Raw genomic sequence first — 18,460 nt, forward strand, 5'->3', positions numbered from 1 at the left:
TAGGTCAGACCAAAAAATGGCTTAATTACACCAATTGATTAACTAGATGAAGGTTAATAATAAAGATTAGCTGAAAAGTCTCAAAGGTTCTGAATTGCTTATAGATATTTTATTTTGAAATCAAGGTGGTTAATATCCTTAATCTATACATGTAAAATATATGGATAAAATGCATTGGAAAAATAGAAAAAAATGTCACAAATTAATATGGTGGGTATGGCTTTGAAGATACAAGGTATCCCAAGCTTTGAGGAAAACTAACACTTGTAGCTTCTTGTCCTTTTTTTTTTTTTTTTTTTTTTAATCCTGTCAATGTAAATCTGTAATAAATCTAGATAGCCAGAGAATTTTTGTGTGTTACTCCATGTCATTAAAAGCAATGTTCCATTTGACCTAGCAGTACCAGTACCTGATATGACCAACTAGTATCAGCTTCCAGAAGAATTCAAATGTTTTGAATCATCCTTCCTTTTCAGCACTGGACTGTCATCAGAAGTATATAAATAGAAATGAGGTGCATCCCATTAAATAATGATATATAGAGTAAGCACTAAGGAAGTTAGCTTGAGCAATCTCAGAGCAGTTTATTTTTTACTACATTTATTTTTTATGGAAATAACTAAAAATGAACTTCCAATTCCTTAGCATAAAAACTCTTGAGATGGTCTGGCTTATAAACTTATTAATCTGCTTTGGGACGATGTTCAATATGCATGCTGTTATGGTAAAGACAAAGTGACTTGCCCTTCATTGAAGAAATCTTTTATTCAAAATATTCTTTTATTAATCTTTTCTTTATCACCTTTTTTATAGCAAAGACAGTATCTAGTTAAAACCACAGGAGGTTACACCCTATTCTAATGCTTTGTGTTTTTTTTTTTTTTTTTTTTTTTTTTGGTTTTTTTTTTGTTCTTTTTTTTGGTAGCATGTATCTTCTTTCCTGTTCTTTCAAATTCTTGCCATTTCATCCTTTATTCTACTTTTCAGGCTTCTTTTCCTTCCTTGTTGGGATCCTTTATCCCTAACCCTCCAGTCACCAGTTCTCTTTCAGTCCTCCTCCAGACTGCTGTAACTTGTTCTTTTGCTGAGGCTCAGCTTCTGCCTCTTTGGCTTTTGTCTTTAAAGTTCTTTTATTGTCTTTTAGCCTTTACTCCCTCTCTTGCTGCCATACCTGGTCATTCACTGACAGACTACCCTAGAATCATTTTTATTTCCTCTAGTAAACAAATCATATGTTTTTATTTAGGATCTCTTCTATCTCTTTCCCATTTTCTCATCTTACATGTCCATTCTAAGACTCTTTGAAGGAAGAGGGAAAAAATAATGGATAGACAGTCATGTAAAAGTAAACTATTTCACCCATGAGAAGCCATTTTTTTAAGTTTAAAATGGGAGATTTTTTAGATCTTTAGTGTTACACTAACTCAACAGCTATACGTAATCCAAAACTAGCTTCAAAAGGATAATTAAACTGAGAAACTAGTGACAGCTTTGGGGTTTCCACTGTGAGAAAAAGCTTAATCTCTGAAAAGTAAAAAGGTACCAACTTAAAAATGAAACATTATTATGAATTTAGACCTTTGCTTCCACACAATTTTTCATATAATGAATGACTTAAAAATTGCTGAATAAAATTAAATTTCATATTATGCAAGTGCAAGGATTCCAAATGCATTTTTGTGAGTGAAGTTCATACTGAAATAAGCCAGGATGTAATCAGAATGTTTCAGCTTTGAAAAACACCAATAACCCCCACCCAAGCTGCCCAAACAAACAATCCATGCCCTCCCACTCCCAATCCAAACCCACTAGCCAGGGTGATATCTGATCTGTTATACTAGAGATGTTGCCACATAAATCTAGTCTTGGTCTGTTAGCTGCAGAAGAAGAATTTGAACAAATACCTGAAGCACAAAGAGAATATCTGAACAGAGAAATAGCCGAGTTCAAGGTTGTATAGCAATTACATTTTACTGTAATAATAAAGGTAAATTTCAATAAAAAATAAGATTGCCTTTGAATTTAATTTCCTTCAGTGAGAGGGAAATGAGAGACTTGTTAATACTTGCCAGCTGCTCCTAGCATCACAAACCATTGCAGAAAATGGTTGAGATAATACTTGGAGAAAATAGTAGATAAAAGGTCAAGGGGTGAATATAGTACATATTTATATACATCTGTAACTTCTTGCTATGTGGAACACGTGCCATAGTTTCTATTTATACCTGGGTTATGAATGTTCCATGTTTCTGATTCTGTAATTGTAGTGAGATGTATTTATTTTGTGTTTGGACTAATTTTTGTTCTTGTATGATTCATCTACGTTCTTACACAATGTCTGCAAGTGTTTATTTCCATAATAGTTTTCAATACATTCTAAAATGAATTTTAGCACATCTGTAGTTTCATGTATGCTTAACGAAACTGAGAAACATGTTTTATTTATTTTGGTTTTGAACAATTTCTTTCAATGCTGGGTTTTCCTCTGTGTTAAACATTCAGTCCTTCTGTATGATATCCATAGGAGGACTTTGAAAGATAAAGCCTAGTAAGTAGCCTGTACTTGATTCCAAAACTGTAGTTGTCAAGAATTGCTTTTAGCAAAAATGGGGAATGCCTACAATTTTGTTTTTAATATTCCCTGAAGTTATGCTGCTGGCTATTTTTGGTGGTGCCTGATCTTGAGTGAAGTTCACAGTATGTACTCAAAACATCAGCTCTTGCAGCTAATGGCCTACAAAACTAGGCCATTGTTTGGTAGTCTTCCCTGATATGCTTGATCTGATAAGCATAGTGACATCACTCCTTTCCTTAAGTGACTCTTTTATGTATTTTCCCAAAGGAAAACCTAGGCTTTTAAATTGTGTCCATGTCATAGAGCAGAAATATAGGCACAGGCAGGACACAATCCAAAGAATGGCTCCCTAAATTTAGAATGGCAATGCTAATTTTACTTAGTGTTTACTTTGAAGCAAAACAGGATTATCTGCTCAGAGCTTTTGGTGACCATAGATCTTAAACATGTTGTGCATCCAGTATGGATCACTTCTCTGTATGTAGAATAATGGAGGGGGAAAAAAATCTATCTTTGTTAGGCTTAATTGATGTTTTTCTAGTGATACTTAGATTTCTGGTTATATCCAGGAATTCGAGAGGTCATTGCATATAAAAGTTTGCAAATAGGTAGCTGTTAACATCTGATATGTGTCAAGAGTGTGTCAGTGTGGTTGTTGTTATATCTTAGGTGTTATGGTATTAAAATAAAGTGCTAAATTAGTACATCTTCAAAATTCAGTGTAATAAGTTGCAGTTATTTTAATAATATAAGCTCCGAGAAAACGCTACTTTTCCTGGGAGATACATGCAGTGTCCACAAATCTTAATTATTATCTGATACTTGTTTTTTGTTAGAATCTAGAAATGTTGTAATTATCAGGTTATTGGTAATGTTTTTACCCCTGGATTCTTTATCCTTAAAAATGTCTAAGAAAAATGTCTAAGCAAATGCTGTATAAACCTTAGTATGAATGTTGCAAATATGGATGCTAAGGACAATTAGAACAAAATTTAAATAACCAAGACTGAAAGTTTAATTGACAAGACTGGGTTTTGAATCTAATAACCTTTGAATCTGATAAATGCAATAGTTGTTTTGACAATCTTAAAATGAGAGATGTGGTTAAATGAACAAACACATATGATAATGAATTCTGCTGAACATTTTGTCTGTGCCATTGCTTGGTTTTCAGAACTGTCCATTATGAAGGTGGTGCTGTGTCCATTCATGCTCGTTCCCTTTGGCGACTAGAGACTCTAAGAGTTGCGTAAGTAAAATCTATCTCGGAAAAAGAAAGATGTTTGGCAGGACACTTTTTGTATAGTGAGAGCAATCCTAAAAAATCAAAATGATAATTATAAATCCAGATGAGTAAAACTAAAATAATCCTTTAAAATGCTTTATATGACTTTCATTGAATATTTAAAAAGTTCATATAGAGAGAGTGTGTGTTTTGATTATTTTTTAAAGTTGGTATAGCTGTCAGTCACAGTCACAGTTTACATTTTTAGCACATAAATGACAAAAACAGAACTGTTTTCTTTAAAATAAAAATCACTTGTGACACTCCTTCCCCAGTTTAAGCCATCTGGAAGACTTCAAAATAAAAAAATTCAAAAGAAAAAATCAATCATGCATTATTGGAAATGTTGGAGTATAAGGAATTTTGCCTTGTTTGATAAGGTAATTGCAGTGTAAAACTGCATTTAAATAATATTACAATATGTGCTTATGATAAAGTTTCTAGTGAGGAATAAATGATTGCTCTTTAGAGATTAAATTAGAGAAGCTTATGAAAAGGTTACATTCCAATGATGCTGTTTCCTCCGTGTGCATTTTATAAATAGGATGACATTAAATGTCAGTGATAGGGCAGCGAGACTTTTCCTTTGGACTAAAATGGACCCTGAGACAGTGATGACAACAATGAAACTGTGGAAGGATATCTGGCTTTTTGTTTTTCCCATGGCATTTACTTTCCTAATAAGCAGTACTAGAGTAACGTGGGGATTCGAGTAATGTCAGGTTTCTGTTATGACCATCATATATATCACTTTGACAGGCATTGTATACAAACTTTTGAAGGGTAAACATTTGAACATACATGACTGAAAAAAATTGTAAGAACTGTCAAAACAATTATTACAAAGCGAGTGGTTATCTTTCTTTTTAGAAAACAGGATTTTCTTAAAAGGTAAAAAAGAACCAAATCAAATCCCAAGAATAACACTCTCTCCTACACTTCCCTCACCAACCTATTTTCCTGTATGATGCTCTGATTCCTATATATGTTCAGTGCTGAATTGCAGTCCATTAATATTCAGGCAAATGCTTCAATTTGTAGCTTTGTGTATCCATGCTTGAAGTTCTCAATCAATTGCAGTCCTCCCCAGAATGACTGCAGATATAATGCTATGTGAATTTTACATATTTCTAAAGGAACAATTTTTTTTCTCAACTCTGTTCATTAGTAGAGATCTCTTATAAAAATTGCCTGGGCAGTCTACATGGATGCCTTTGGGATGCCCTGCCATGGGACACCAAATACTATTGCTCAGCATTGCTTTCTTTCCCAAAAGGTGGCAGAGTTCATTCTTGCACACTGCGAAAAATATTTTTAGTAGTCAGAAATGGCTTCATAAGATACTTCCTGCTCAAAAGGCTTTTTTTTGTAAGTGCACATGAGTTGTTATTTTTCCTATCCTGCAGGCATGAACTAGAAGCATGGCTCAATTACACTACCTTTTTTTTTTTTTTTTTTCTTATGGTCAGTAGCTATTGAGGCCAAAAGAAAATTGAATCACACAAAAGAAAAGGCAGCTCCCCGGCATGACCTGTAGTATAAAAGGTGCAGAACCAATGTAATTTACCAGATCCAGCAACACAATAGCTGAGATTCATGACCTGACATTTTACTGACTAGAGAAACAGAAGTTATGCTAGAACACTGGACTCAGATGTCCTTTCGTGCAGTATATGGACTTTGCTGTGCAGAAGACAGAAAAAGTTAAATGTGTTTCTAAGATATAAAGCTTCCCTATTTCCTTCTACCCCAAAGCTCCCTCAATTTAAACAGAAGAGACTCTAGATTAAAAAAAAATAGTTGAGGGTGAAAACCTTTTTATTCTTCTGTTCTCTTTAAAGCCAATAACTAAAAAGGTTTAAAAGTTTAATTGCTGAAGTGTAATAAATCCTGTTACAAAAAAGAAGCATTTTAAAAAATGCACTTTGAAAATGTTTGCCAAATTGGTTTTGCATACTTTGCATCCAGTATGGCCAACACTAAAGAAGACACATTTAAACAACTGTATGTTGGTGTTAAATAGGTAAGTGCTTTAACGTCTGCTTTAACTGCTACGTCTGTCTGTTAGGGAAAATGAAAATGACTTTTAACTTAAACCTGTGTAAGTACTAACTTAAGGGGAATTTCAGACTTCATGTGGATACATATAAAAACATATACGTAGATATACAGAATAAATACATGATTTCCTCTCCAAAATGCAGCATTCACATACTTCTGAAGTGCAAACTTTTGCAGATATATAACTGAAGAAAATTCTGTGAAGACTAGAAAAAGTTGTGAAAGTTTTCGCATCTGAAAAGCCTTTGTGTAGTACATACTCCTTAGTAACCCCTACACAACTTAAGGAATTAAACAGGAAGAGCAGCAGGGCTGAATTTTCAGTTTATGGCAGGAAGTTGGAAAGCTGTGACCTGTACTGTGAATAATTTTTGGGGAGCTTAGATAAGCTTTACCTTTCTTACTTCTATAGAATATGAAGAGCCTGGGCCATTTTTTGCTTAATATTTTTTTCATATTTATTTTAGGAAGTTTTATATATATATATATATATATATATATATATATTTAGGCATTTTGTTTTTGCAAAACATTTAAAGTGTGCTTAAAATCTACTGACTGCTAGAAGATCTCTGGGAGAGTAAAGAATGGCTGCTGCTGGTAGATGAAATGCTGGAGAGGGAACTGGCAGATCTAAACTCTTTGTGTACAGCATAAGCCTCTTTTTCTGTAGGCGGTCCGTACCTTCTCTGAAGAGGAACTCAATCTGAACAAAGGCAGCTTGTGCAAAGGAGGACCTTAAGATTATTTATTAGAATGGTTTTATTTGGGATAACCACGAAGTAGCCACTTCCTTGCTGATAATCCAACATGTGAATTTTATATTTTGTAGCAACTAGTTGGCAATATATTTTACTTTAAAATACTATTGCCAGTAGTTATTTTTTTTAATAGATTTTTTTTATGGTCTCTTTTAGGTGGAGTGGCAGCCACATTAGATGGGGACAGCCATTCAGACTAAGACATATAACAACAGGAAAATATTTAAGTCTCCTGGATGACAAGAGTCTTCTTCTTACAGACAAAGAGAAGGCAGATATAAAATCTACAGCATTCTGTTTTCGGTCTTCCAAGGTATGGAATCAGTGCAGCATTAATATTACTAGTAATCTCTTTAGAAAGCAAGATTTAGATACTTTCTGTTTGTTGTGATTGCATTAATTATTACAGTTATAAAAACTGATTAAAAAATCCAAAATGCAGTATAATCAATAACTAGAAAGCTTCTTTTACCATGCATTGTCTATGTGTTGCTTCCTGGCTGTCGGTTTGTGGGTTTCATTTTTTTTATTTTTTTATGTGATTAATATGTTGGTTTTTGTTGTTGTTTCATTGGTTGGGTTGGGGTTTATTTATAATGCTTTCCCACTTTTGAGCAGTATACTCATTTCTAATTTGTTGTTCTGATTAATTTCTCTGCTGCTTCACTGCTTATATCTGCTGTCTGACATAGGAAAATTTTATAATATTGTGAGTTACTGAAATTAAATGGGAAATTCAGGATTTCTCTCAGCAGATACTTTACTGTAGTCTAATATGAAGTTACCAGAGTTTGACTTTTCATTTTGACAGCTTCAATAAGCATTTTGAGTTTAAACCAGTACTTTTGTAGTGGGTAAATAATACTCTGATAAATTCTTAAATGTCTTTTATTTCTCATACTTTTCATCTTTTTTTGTCTGAAAATTTTCCAACAATAATTTTGTTGTTGTAAAAAACTGTCTTCTAAGATATAAAATAACAACAAACAGAATTATTCAATAACTTCTCTGTACCATTTAATTTTTACATATATATTTTGTATATATTTATATATATATATTTTAATTATTTGCCTGCTTGGGAAGATAAGAAAAGATACCCAAAAGCAGGTATATAGCCTTTTGCAATTTGATAACAAAGACTGTCGTTCAGGTGATGGTTTTGAGACCCAGACAAATATATCTTTTTTGAAACCAATTAGAAAATCATAGAAATGCTTAAAAATTTTAGGACAATGCAGTGCAATCATATTGGGAATTTCCTGATGCAGCTATTATAGATTTCAACACTTGAAAGCAGGAGGGGTAGAATAATTCACTCACTGATTTTCAAGATGGGTTGGCAGCAGGGTTTGCTCCAGAAAGAGTGGAACAATATACTATGCTCTACTGTTACATGGATTATTTAGTCAAAAAATCCTCGAAGGCAAGAATTTTTAGCAATAAAGAATGTTACCTGTTGATATGACTAAGGTGGTTTGTCTCTATTTTCTATGTAGCACAGGTGCTTTGGAGATAAGGTGATGCTGTATTTCAAGTTCCTTCTTTTTATTCTTTTTTTCCCAGCCTGAATTTGGAAGTCTCATTTTAAATTATTTTTAGATTTTTTTATTTTGAAATGTCTTTTCTGCCATGCTCAAATTGAAAGATAAACATTTATTTTGTTTTTAGTGGCCAAACCTATCCTATGCTGAGCAGAGCAGAGACAAAAGGCTTTGGGGCAGGTTATGGTAATCAATTATTGAAGTAATGAGAGAATTTTAAGTGGGGTATATAAGCTAATCAGCACATGACAAATGTAAGTAGCTGTTCAATTTCCAGCTGTTACTGCATTCAGGTTATTTGTGCTAGTTTTTGAGAGAATTGAATACAACATTTAGAGAAATTATATGAGAAAATAATAGGTTAATAAGGAAATATAGGCATATAACTCTTAATTGGCATCAGATTATTAATAAATCAGTCACTACAATGTATCAATGGACAAGATTTTAATAAGAATTTCAGCACTTAAGAAGTGCTGAAGGTCATTTACTAGGTAGTGAAATTAACATCTCTATTGAGAAACAATCAGAAAACAAATTGAATTGAATATATTATATCTGAAAATTTAATATTATGGAAAGGAATCATAAGCATTTCACGTCCATACTATTGTACTTTTTTTTTTTTTCAAACGCTTCAAAATGCATTCATGACTGTAGGCTGAAAACTTAGTGACAGGATATTTCCCTTTACTTAAAAAATGCTTTAAAAAAAACCTTTAATAAGTTAGAGATTGTTATCTGTTTGTATATAAACCCCAATCTTTCTCAACTTTTATGTGAAACTGCCTTCCCACATTGTCAGGGCACATGTGTATGAAGTAATCATTCTTCTGATCTTTCCTGATGGCAGACAGGTAGAACAAGAAGTTGTTTTTGTCATACTATTTGTAACATTATTCTGAGTAGCTGCAGGAAGATGCTTGTCATCTGCTGATCAGGAGAAGCCCAGAATGTTGAAGCTGTACCTGGTTAAGGGGATCATGTTGCATACAGAATGTACAGCCAAATAGGTACATTAGTCAGTTGAACCTTATGTTTTTGGAGAGATTAAATGGATGATCTGCCAGGAAGCAGGATGCATGGGTTTGTCCATACAAGTCTGTTCAGAAGTAGTTTTTGCTTAGGAGAACTAGGCATTGGGGAAACGCCTCAAATTAGTCACAAACTCTAGTACTGTTTGAGATACTACATTTCCTCTCCTGAAACAACTTCTGTCTCTACAGGACACCAGCTGGAATGATGTGCTGTAATGCCATTAATAGTTTGCAGGCCAATCATGCAGAAATGGATTGCTTTTTTCAGGAAGTAGTGAGCCCACTGTTGAGCAGTGACAGGTTAAAGGCCATCTCTCTGTGATTATTGGATGGAGCTCATCTTTTCCAGGCTGGAAAAAATCCCAAATGCCCAAGAAAAAGCATGTGGAGGTTGATGCCTTGTTCAGTTAAGGGATTCAATGTATCTGGGGTCATTTTGTAAGTTCTTAAGTTTCAGTAATGACATGTACTGTCAATTATGATCCTAGTTCTTTCCTATGCAGGTGAAATGAATGCACACAGCCTTTCAAGTTTAACAGACTAGGTTTTTTCATGGATGGGATTTCTTTGTCTTTAACTAAAAGTTACACTTTCAATTTTTTTTTAGGAATATCTTTAAAGAAGGATCTCAAATATTCTTTTAGGTCCTATTCTGGATAATTTCCTAATACTTAATTTTTTATGCAAATATTAACACATTGGTTATTGTTCGTGTATACCTTTTTTTTCTTCATCAGGAAAAGTTGGATATAGGGATGAGAAAGGAGGTAGATGGAATGGGAGCACCTGAAATAAAGTATGGGGATTCAATATGCTTCATACAACATGTAGATACAGGCTTGTGGCTCACATATCAGTCTGCTGATGCAAAGTCTGTAAGGATGGGCTCTGTGCAGCGAAAGGTAAGGCTGTAACAGGAATGTATTCCCTCACAGGGTGGGTGGGGGCTGGGGGGTTGGGAAATGAAGGGACCTACGTGAGCCAGCTAATTTCTGGATTTCAAATATTTTAAACATGCTTGCCAGATGAAAGATTGGGGTTTTTCAGTCACATATTGAAAAGTTAAGTGGTGTACTGAATTCTCAAACTGAAGACCTGACAAAGTCTGTGTGTTAACCTTGTAGACATTATCTCACAAATATTGATAAATTTGGATATATTTGATTTCAAACTAAAATATTAGTAACAACCTATAGAATATGCTAAAATTCCTGTCTTCAATGTGGTTTGGATTGAGGAGGCTTTTAGTTCAAAGTATTTTTTTCCACATTGTAAATGTGGAATTACCACATTTTGGGCTAGAATGTTCAAGTCTTGAGTCCTGAGAGATTTCTTTATTTATAGAATAATCACAGCCAAGCTGAATGCTAGCTCAGCATCATAAAGTAGGGAAAAGATTCTTTTGCAACTTAACATTGTAGTGTTTTCCATGACTATTTTACATAGCACAACTACACAGAGCAGAGGTTTAAAAGATTTATGTGGATTGGATTGAGCCATCCAATCCATTAGAGCCATGATAACAAGACATGAAAAACTGTAAGTTATTGGAAATTCCTCAAAGCATGGTCAAAAAAGACCAGTGGCACCCTTAGAAATGAGGACCAGTAAAGAATACCTGTTATGACCTTTTCTGCTTTAGGGATTTGCTGCTCTGTAAGGGAAGTGCTTTTAATGTTGATAAAGACAAAGAGCAAACAAAAACCCCTTAGTTTTTTTTTTTTTTAAGGCTTCTTATTTAATGTCTCGTTTTCAGTGACTGCTTCCTGCTTTTGTTTTCAGGCAATAATGCACCATGAAGGGCATATGGATGATGGTTTAACACTGTCCAGATCTCAGAATGAAGAATCCCGCACAGCACGTGTCATCCGTAGTACAGTCTTCCTTTTCAACAGGTTCATAAGGTGTGCTTTTAAAATTATCTGTTCATCACTTTTTTTTCTCTTCAGTTTTATTCAAAGTTGCCATTAACACAACAGGGAACAATTTATCCTTCAGAAAAAATAGATCAATATTTCTCAAACTGGACTTTCTGTCAATTCTTTGTGTTATCAGCAGATAAGCACCATGACAGATACTGGTCAATTTTTTTTTTCTTTATCTTCTAAAATTAATTTATTGCTCAGTCTTGATTTAAATACATAAACATACTGAAAATGCAAACAAACCATAAAGAGGTTTGTCCTTGCCAAAATTTGCTTTAAGTCATATGGTGCATAAATTAGATTTTTCTTTTCTAAATATGGTTTTTAAAGGTGATATTCCTTGAAAAAAACATGGAAGAGTGAGATAACCGTATAACTACAGATCTGTAAAAAACACAAATATACTGAAGAAATTCATAGTGTCAAGGAAAAGTTTTATTTAAAATGATACCTTCTTTCTACCCACACATTACATTTTGCTTATTTGTTCCGTTTTAATGTTACTTGTTTCTTTAATATTTTGAACATGAAAAATGTTGTATTGTATTTCATAGTGATCAGCCATTTAAAAATCCTGTCAGATATATGCAATTTGCATTTATCTTCCTATTCCTAAATAACGCGGATAAAATGCTAATTCTCAAACGCTTGTGATTTCAGTAACTGATGAAAGGCCCTTTCATCAGTGTAGCTTGCATTAGAAAAAGAATGATATGCAGTAAGACTATATGAAATGATAAGAATTTCATAAGAACTCATTTGTCACAAGAAAGAAACAATGTGGGAGATGGTGACCTGAAGCAACCATGTCCTAAATAAGGGCACAAACAAAGGCACAGACATATCAATTTGTTGAAAAACATGTAACAAGGTACTTAAAAAAGCCAGGACAAAATCACCTTTCAGGAGAATTGTCTACAATATGACATTTGAAATACAAAGGAAATGTAAGCCGTAGGTCACTTCTTAAATAATACACCTTCATAGAAGCTTCTAAGAATGCCATAAAAGATAAAGACAAAGAAAGGCAATTTAATGATAAGGTTTCACAAATCAAGATATTGCTAAATTACAGTGGAGATTTTTGTGGAATGCACAGGGAGTCCAAGGCAGTGTTTAGCAGTTTAGTTTTGGCAGGATGTTCAAGATGAAAAGCTGAATTGGAGAGGATGAAAATTATTCTTTTATGTGTATGCTCCAGTTCTTCCTCACGAAGTCAGTAGAAAAATTGTGCTTTGGATAACATGTTCACAATAAAAATTAAGTTTTAAAAACTTTTGTAGCTATCCCTTTGAAACTTTGCATTATTTGCAAAGGGGCAGGTGTAACCTGGAAGAGAATAGTCAGCCCCCTACTTCTAAGAGAGAATGTTCATGGACTTCAGCAAGGCCAAGCTTGAATTGGATATCAGGGAAACAAAAAGGCTAATGAAGTGCTGAGACAGAGTGTGTAGAAGTGTTGCATCTTTACACACTGAAAAGGGCTTAAAAACAGGTTAGAGATGTGTTTGAGAGCCTCCATGGCCAATCTGGACCCTCCACAGCACCGCAGGACTGTTCTCTTTAACTTGCGTCTATTCCAGTTTCATGATGTTTTGTACTGGTTTACAAATTTCTCTTTGTCTTTTGCTCTGCCTCTGAAACTGCTACATCCATAAGTAGGATATTAAAATGTGTTTTTTTGATTTGAAAAAATATTATGAGAAATAACATCTTTCATGCTTTCACATTTTGTCTGGGAAAGAAGGAGTAGGTTGTTAAATGGAGAATGGGCAGATATGAAGAATTTTTGACAAGTTGCTGTCAGAAAATGAGCTTTGGCATCTAAACATTTTTTTTCTTTTAAAGAAAGAGTTTGAATGATAAAGTAAATTCATTTTCAATTCTCAGGAGAGTTTGCATCTTCTTGCAGGGGCCTTGATGCTCTCAGCAAGAAAGTGAAGTCTTCCACCATCGATTTGCCTATCGAGTCAGTCAGTCTGAGCCTGCAGGACTTGATTGGCTACTTTCACCCCCCTGATGAACATTTGGAGCATGAAAACAAACAAAACAGGCTCCGAGCACTGAAGAATCGCCAGAACCTCTTCCAAGAAGAGGTACTTCTCTCAGCTTTACTCCCAATTTTCCACTACGTTATCTGCAAGTATTCTTTCATAGTATCTGTACTGTTGATGTCTAATATGGATTATGCTTGCAGTGAGTTTTTTTTATCCTATAAGAGTAAAACTATTTGCTGCATTCATAATCTACCTAGATCTGCTGTTTTTCCTGCATATTTGAAGAAATACATTTATGGCCTTAATTCTTTTTCCCTTTATAATAACATTAGATGACCTTGTGCATTGAACTCTATCCATAATTTTCTCCTGATGTGTGAATCAATTTCTTCTGTTATAATCTCATGATGTACAAGGATGTTTTGGTTTACTAAGCATTCTTTTTTTTTTTTTTTTTTGTTTTCTTGTTTCATATTTCTTTGGTAATTGGTGTGTTATTTCTTTGGTAATAATAGTTGCCTATACTTTGTCAGATTGATAAACATCTTCCAGAATAAAATCTTGCCTAAAATTATGTCAGTAATACTGTTTATTTTTGTTTTAATTTGACCATCCTAAATGGCAGATGTTTATTACCTCCATCAAGGAAAATTTTCCGTTGGGATTGCTTGTTTGACTTCATGCACATACTCTTGTGTTTTCCATATCCGGTCTTTCATGTTTTCTTTTCTTAGATTTTTGAAAATCTTTTGTGTTTGCATCTAAAACTACTTTTTTTTCCTCTGATGATATAAGCTTTTTTATTTTTAGGGTATGATCAACCTTGTTCTTGAATGTATTGATCGCTTGAATGTATACAGCAGCGCAGCTCACTTTGCAGATGTAGCTGGGAAGGAGGCTGGAGAAGCATGGAAATCTATTCTGAATTCTTTGTATGAATTACTCGGTAAGACATATTATGGATTACTTGGATAGTTTTAGCTCAAAATAGTGAAGAAAAAAGAATAAAGAATTACATAACTGTTGTAGTACAGAAGAATTTCCACTGTGTAGACACTTAGAATACAAATTAAGTAAGATTTTTGCGTTTGTAATTATTTGATATATTAACAATCAATTAAAGAAGTTATGGAATATAACTTCTATAATATAAAGAATTATAAACATTTTAAAGTATCCAAATTAGGTCCAGAGAGTTAGCATCTCTATGAAATCAGTGATGACCTTTTGGGGTGTAGATGGTAGATGATGGACTCTAAAATTCTGTGGTTTGGTTATTCATAGATGTAAGGTAGAGTTGAATTTTTTTATTACAGTTTAGTTTATTTCTTGTTACATTAGGCACAGTGCAGACTGGAGGAAGTAGTGGCTTGATTTCCAATTGGCAAGGCTAGAAAATTCCTTCTGAGGAGTCTGCCTGTTTTGTACAAAGTATTGCTTCCATGGACTTGTAGTGATAACAGCACAGAAGCTTTTGTTGACTTCCCAGTCTTTGTGCCTCTCCTGCCCCCTGATGTTACTTCTCTAACTGCATTATCTTCTGGCAGCTAATGCTTAGGAAGCTTGGCTTTGATCTGGCTATGATGAATTTGTACCTTGCTCTGTTCTGAATAATGCTGGACCTGTACAGTAATTACATGGATGACAAATCAATATTGCTTGCTCAGTCTTGCTTCAGCAAACAGTACTTTGTTTTTTGAGTCTGCACATAAATAAAAGTAAACTGTGATGCCAGAATTTATGTCTTTTGTCATGTCATTGACGTTGTGTTGTATTTCACTGTGATGAGAATGAAGGCATTTATAGATGCTGAGACCGGATGCTATCAGATATAAAAAAATCATATAATCTTAGAATGGTTTGGGTCATAAGAGACCTCTAAAGATCATCTAGTCCAGCCACCCTGATTGCAAAAGATACTTCCTTATATTCAATCTAAGTCTACTGCCTTTCAATTTGAAATAACTGACATATATCTACTAAAGAATCTGTCCATTCTCTATTACAAATACATGCATTCACTGTGAACTTGTACTAGATCCTTTTGTATTACACAAGAATGTGCAGGAATATATGCAGTGATGTGATGTTAATGTCTGACTGACCACATAATGGATTTTATTTCTTTAAAACTGAATGCTGGTCTTGTTCAGAGTAGTAGGCAACAAGAAAAGCAACTGTAGGATGTTATTTTTTGTTTGCAGTTTAAAGTGTCTGTGTGCCTCATTTAATGCACAGCTTTAACCAATGAATACAAACCTTTCACAAACTTGTGCTGAGCAGCATTTATGAAGCCATCTGTGTCTCATTACTATTAATGAAGTTGAATTTAGTGATGTGATAAGCACTGAACTGTTGCTGCCTTCATTTTATGTTCCTACCTGAAGCACAGTGAGGTTGTGTGGCTTCCCTATAACCAATAAAAAAGTCATTGTGTTCCTTAGTTCTGGTCTGTGTGTTTTGACAAGATGTTCCCCCTCTTATGATTCCCAAGTATTTTCAAATAACTGTGGTCATGATTGCTCAAAGGTGTAAGATTTCAGGGTACATATTTTTTTCTATTGCATAATACAGCAATTAACAGGGTTTTGTTTGTTTATTTTGTTATTAGGGTTTGATTTTCCTCATCAGAAAAGTGGTGAGGAAACTGCCATTTTACAGAATTGTCAGTGCTCCAATGTTGCTGTTCCTCTTTGCAGATAGTTTCATGTCATATTTATGTTGTAAGTCTCTACGCTTAGCCTTTTATGAATAAAGCAGCATAAAAACATAGTAAAAATATACTACAATGAGTTTGTGCAACAATAAAACATAGATTTTAAGAGACCATTGCTTCTTAGCAGGACCAACAGTCTCTGCTGCTGGAAATAATCACAGAAACTTCAGGTTGAAATAATTTTTTGGTGGCACTGGAAAACAATTTTAAGACCAGTTTGCACTGTTCCACACATAAACAGAAAACTTTGTGCCTCAGTCCTTTCTTGGAGTAGAGCACAGGCTTCTCTGAGAGCCTGTGTGTGCGCACATGCCTGCAGATGCATGTAATCCAGGAGAGGACAAGCTTGTGGGTGCCTGCAGTGTTCAGGGAGATTTCAGCTCAGTTGTACCCACCAAGTCAGTGCATGATTCAGTCTACTTCAATCTCAGCTTAAAGCATGAGGGTGAAACAGATTCAAAGCAGTTTCTTCCTCCCTACAACCTTGTCAAAAGTATATCAAACAGTTCCTAGACATCTATCTTGTTTTAGTTCCTATTACTCTTGAACAAATGTATTGTAACAGTAGAAAATAATTTGCATTCATCACCTATGTTGTTGGCTTCACACTCTGCTTTTGCTGTGTTTTCAGTCATTACAAGAATACTGTTTTATAGAAATATGTCTATAGTAGCAGCTAACTGCTGCAGTGTAAGTACAGGCTTCTTCATGTAGAGCATTTTGTATGGATTATTGAGATGATTGTGGAGCCAAAATAATTCAAATTCCCTAAAGGTCGACTTGATAGCAAAGGTATTTCTTATGCTGAATTCTATCACTTCTATTATTTAAATTTAAATCTAGAACACCAATAATTAAAGGTTAAGACTTTATCTTACTGCATACTTTCTGACAAGAGAATATGGGAAGTATTTAGATTTAAATGAACTTATAACTGTGATTGAATTTCTCTCTCTCTCATTTCCCAATAGCGGCTCTGATTCGAGGAAATCGTAAAAACTGCGCTCAATTTTCTGGATCTCTTGATTGGTTGATCAGCAGATTAGAAAGACTGGAAGCCTCTTCTGGTATGCTTTTTAGTATTTTAAATTCCTTATTTGACCAGTTCTAAATTATTTAAAGTTGGTTATATACTTGTTCAGCCTAATTATAATGAAGTTCTTATTATGAGAGAGTAAATTATGTTAATAAAGTGAGATTTGTAACATTTTTTACTGATTTCAGTTGTACTTCTACTTTAAGTTCTGGCAGTCTTGCCTTTTCCTTGACCAGTTGGATGTAGTGTTACCTTTTAATTCAGACAAACAAAGCATTTGATAAAATAGCTGTTCAATAGTGTAAGTGGCATTAAGTTGTTTTCTAATTCTAGTATCTTCCCTTTTCTTTGTAAGTCTGCTTGTTTTTCAGGATTTGCATCAAACTAAATATAACAGACATCATATGGAATGGATATAATATATTCTGCCTACCGGTGTTTACCTATGTAATACATATTCATTTCCTTTTGGATCACCTCTTTTACTCCTGAGGTGTAAATTTCTATTTAAAATTAACAAGAAATGTTTTTCAGTAGCAGTTGATTCTGTTTTGGTTTAAATATAGTGCTTTTTAGGATTTGTTTGGAAGGTGGTGTCTTGAGAGCCTTTCAAAGACTTCTTTTTTGTAATAATACTAGAGTAAGTTCAAAGGGCAGGACGATTTGTGGTCAAATCAATGGGAAATATAGTTACAATAACAGTGTTGCATTCCTCTCCAGTTACATATCTGTAACTTATTCCCATCTTCTTGGTTTAGTGTCATATGTTATTCCATGAACTGGAAGGAACATAATGATTGATTAAAGAGTTGTCTTCAGGAACTGAAATTGCATTCCCCATGCAATTGTGTCCCTTCCTCAGTCGTGTGTCTGCCACAGATTGATGTGTGTGATTGGTGTGCTCAGGAGCCTTGAAATATTAGGACCAGGAAGGAAGTATGCCCCCCATTGCAAAAGTTATTTGTTTTATATTAGACTGGTAAGCATTTGAAAAAAAAAAAGTCATGGACATAGCGCAGCCTTTTACAGTGACATTAATAAATGAGAAATACCCTGCTATTGCTGAATATTCCATGTAGTTCCAGGAGTTGTCTCAGTACAGGTCACCATTTGGCGTATATTAATAAATGTCTTACCTTGGTTTTATCAATGGATGAGCAGCAGCCATGAGATCATGTGTGTCCTATAGTAAATGAGGTGTTTGTGTTCCCCTCAGCTTTGTCATTAAACATTCATGGGCATTTTGTTTATTTGCCATAAATCTGTTCCTGAGATGAACTGACTGACGACATGGGAAGATATTGTCAAATTTCAGTGGCAGGAGTGTTCTCCCTCTCAGAGCTGAGTGTAAACTGGCATGACATTCACTAGCTGATTGACAAGATCTGTGATGGTTAATTGCACTTGTAAAGAGCAGTTACACACTGATGCTTCTCCTCTTGCAGGTTTTTCCTTTTGTCAACTCTTGGGGCAAGCAGAGAGTTTAAAAGTCAGTTATTCTTGGGGCCTAGACTGGTACAGAGA

The 18,460-nt window shown here is 34.3% G+C and overlaps 1 protein-coding gene across 1 annotated transcript in view; it reads left to right on the top strand.

Moving 5' to 3' along the window:
• Nucleotides 1–18,460, top strand: part of RYR2 (ryanodine receptor 2) — a 386,078-nt gene that overhangs the window by 180,662 nt on the left and 186,956 nt on the right. The window contains exons 11-17 of the mRNA XM_053937433.1: nt 3,750–3,824; nt 6,839–6,995; nt 10,001–10,165; nt 11,046–11,167; nt 13,100–13,283; nt 13,995–14,130; nt 16,872–16,967. Of these exons, the coding sequence (XP_053793408.1) occupies nt 3,750–3,824; nt 6,839–6,995; nt 10,001–10,165; nt 11,046–11,167; nt 13,100–13,283; nt 13,995–14,130; nt 16,872–16,967 (935 nt within the window). The remainder of the gene's footprint in view (nt 1–3,749; nt 3,825–6,838; nt 6,996–10,000; nt 10,166–11,045; nt 11,168–13,099; nt 13,284–13,994; nt 14,131–16,871; nt 16,968–18,460) is intronic.

This window comes from Vidua chalybeata, chromosome 3 (assembly GCF_026979565.1).
Source record: "Vidua chalybeata isolate OUT-0048 chromosome 3, bVidCha1 merged haplotype, whole genome shotgun sequence".
In the NCBI taxonomy this organism is placed as follows: domain Eukaryota; kingdom Metazoa; phylum Chordata; class Aves; order Passeriformes; family Viduidae; genus Vidua; species Vidua chalybeata.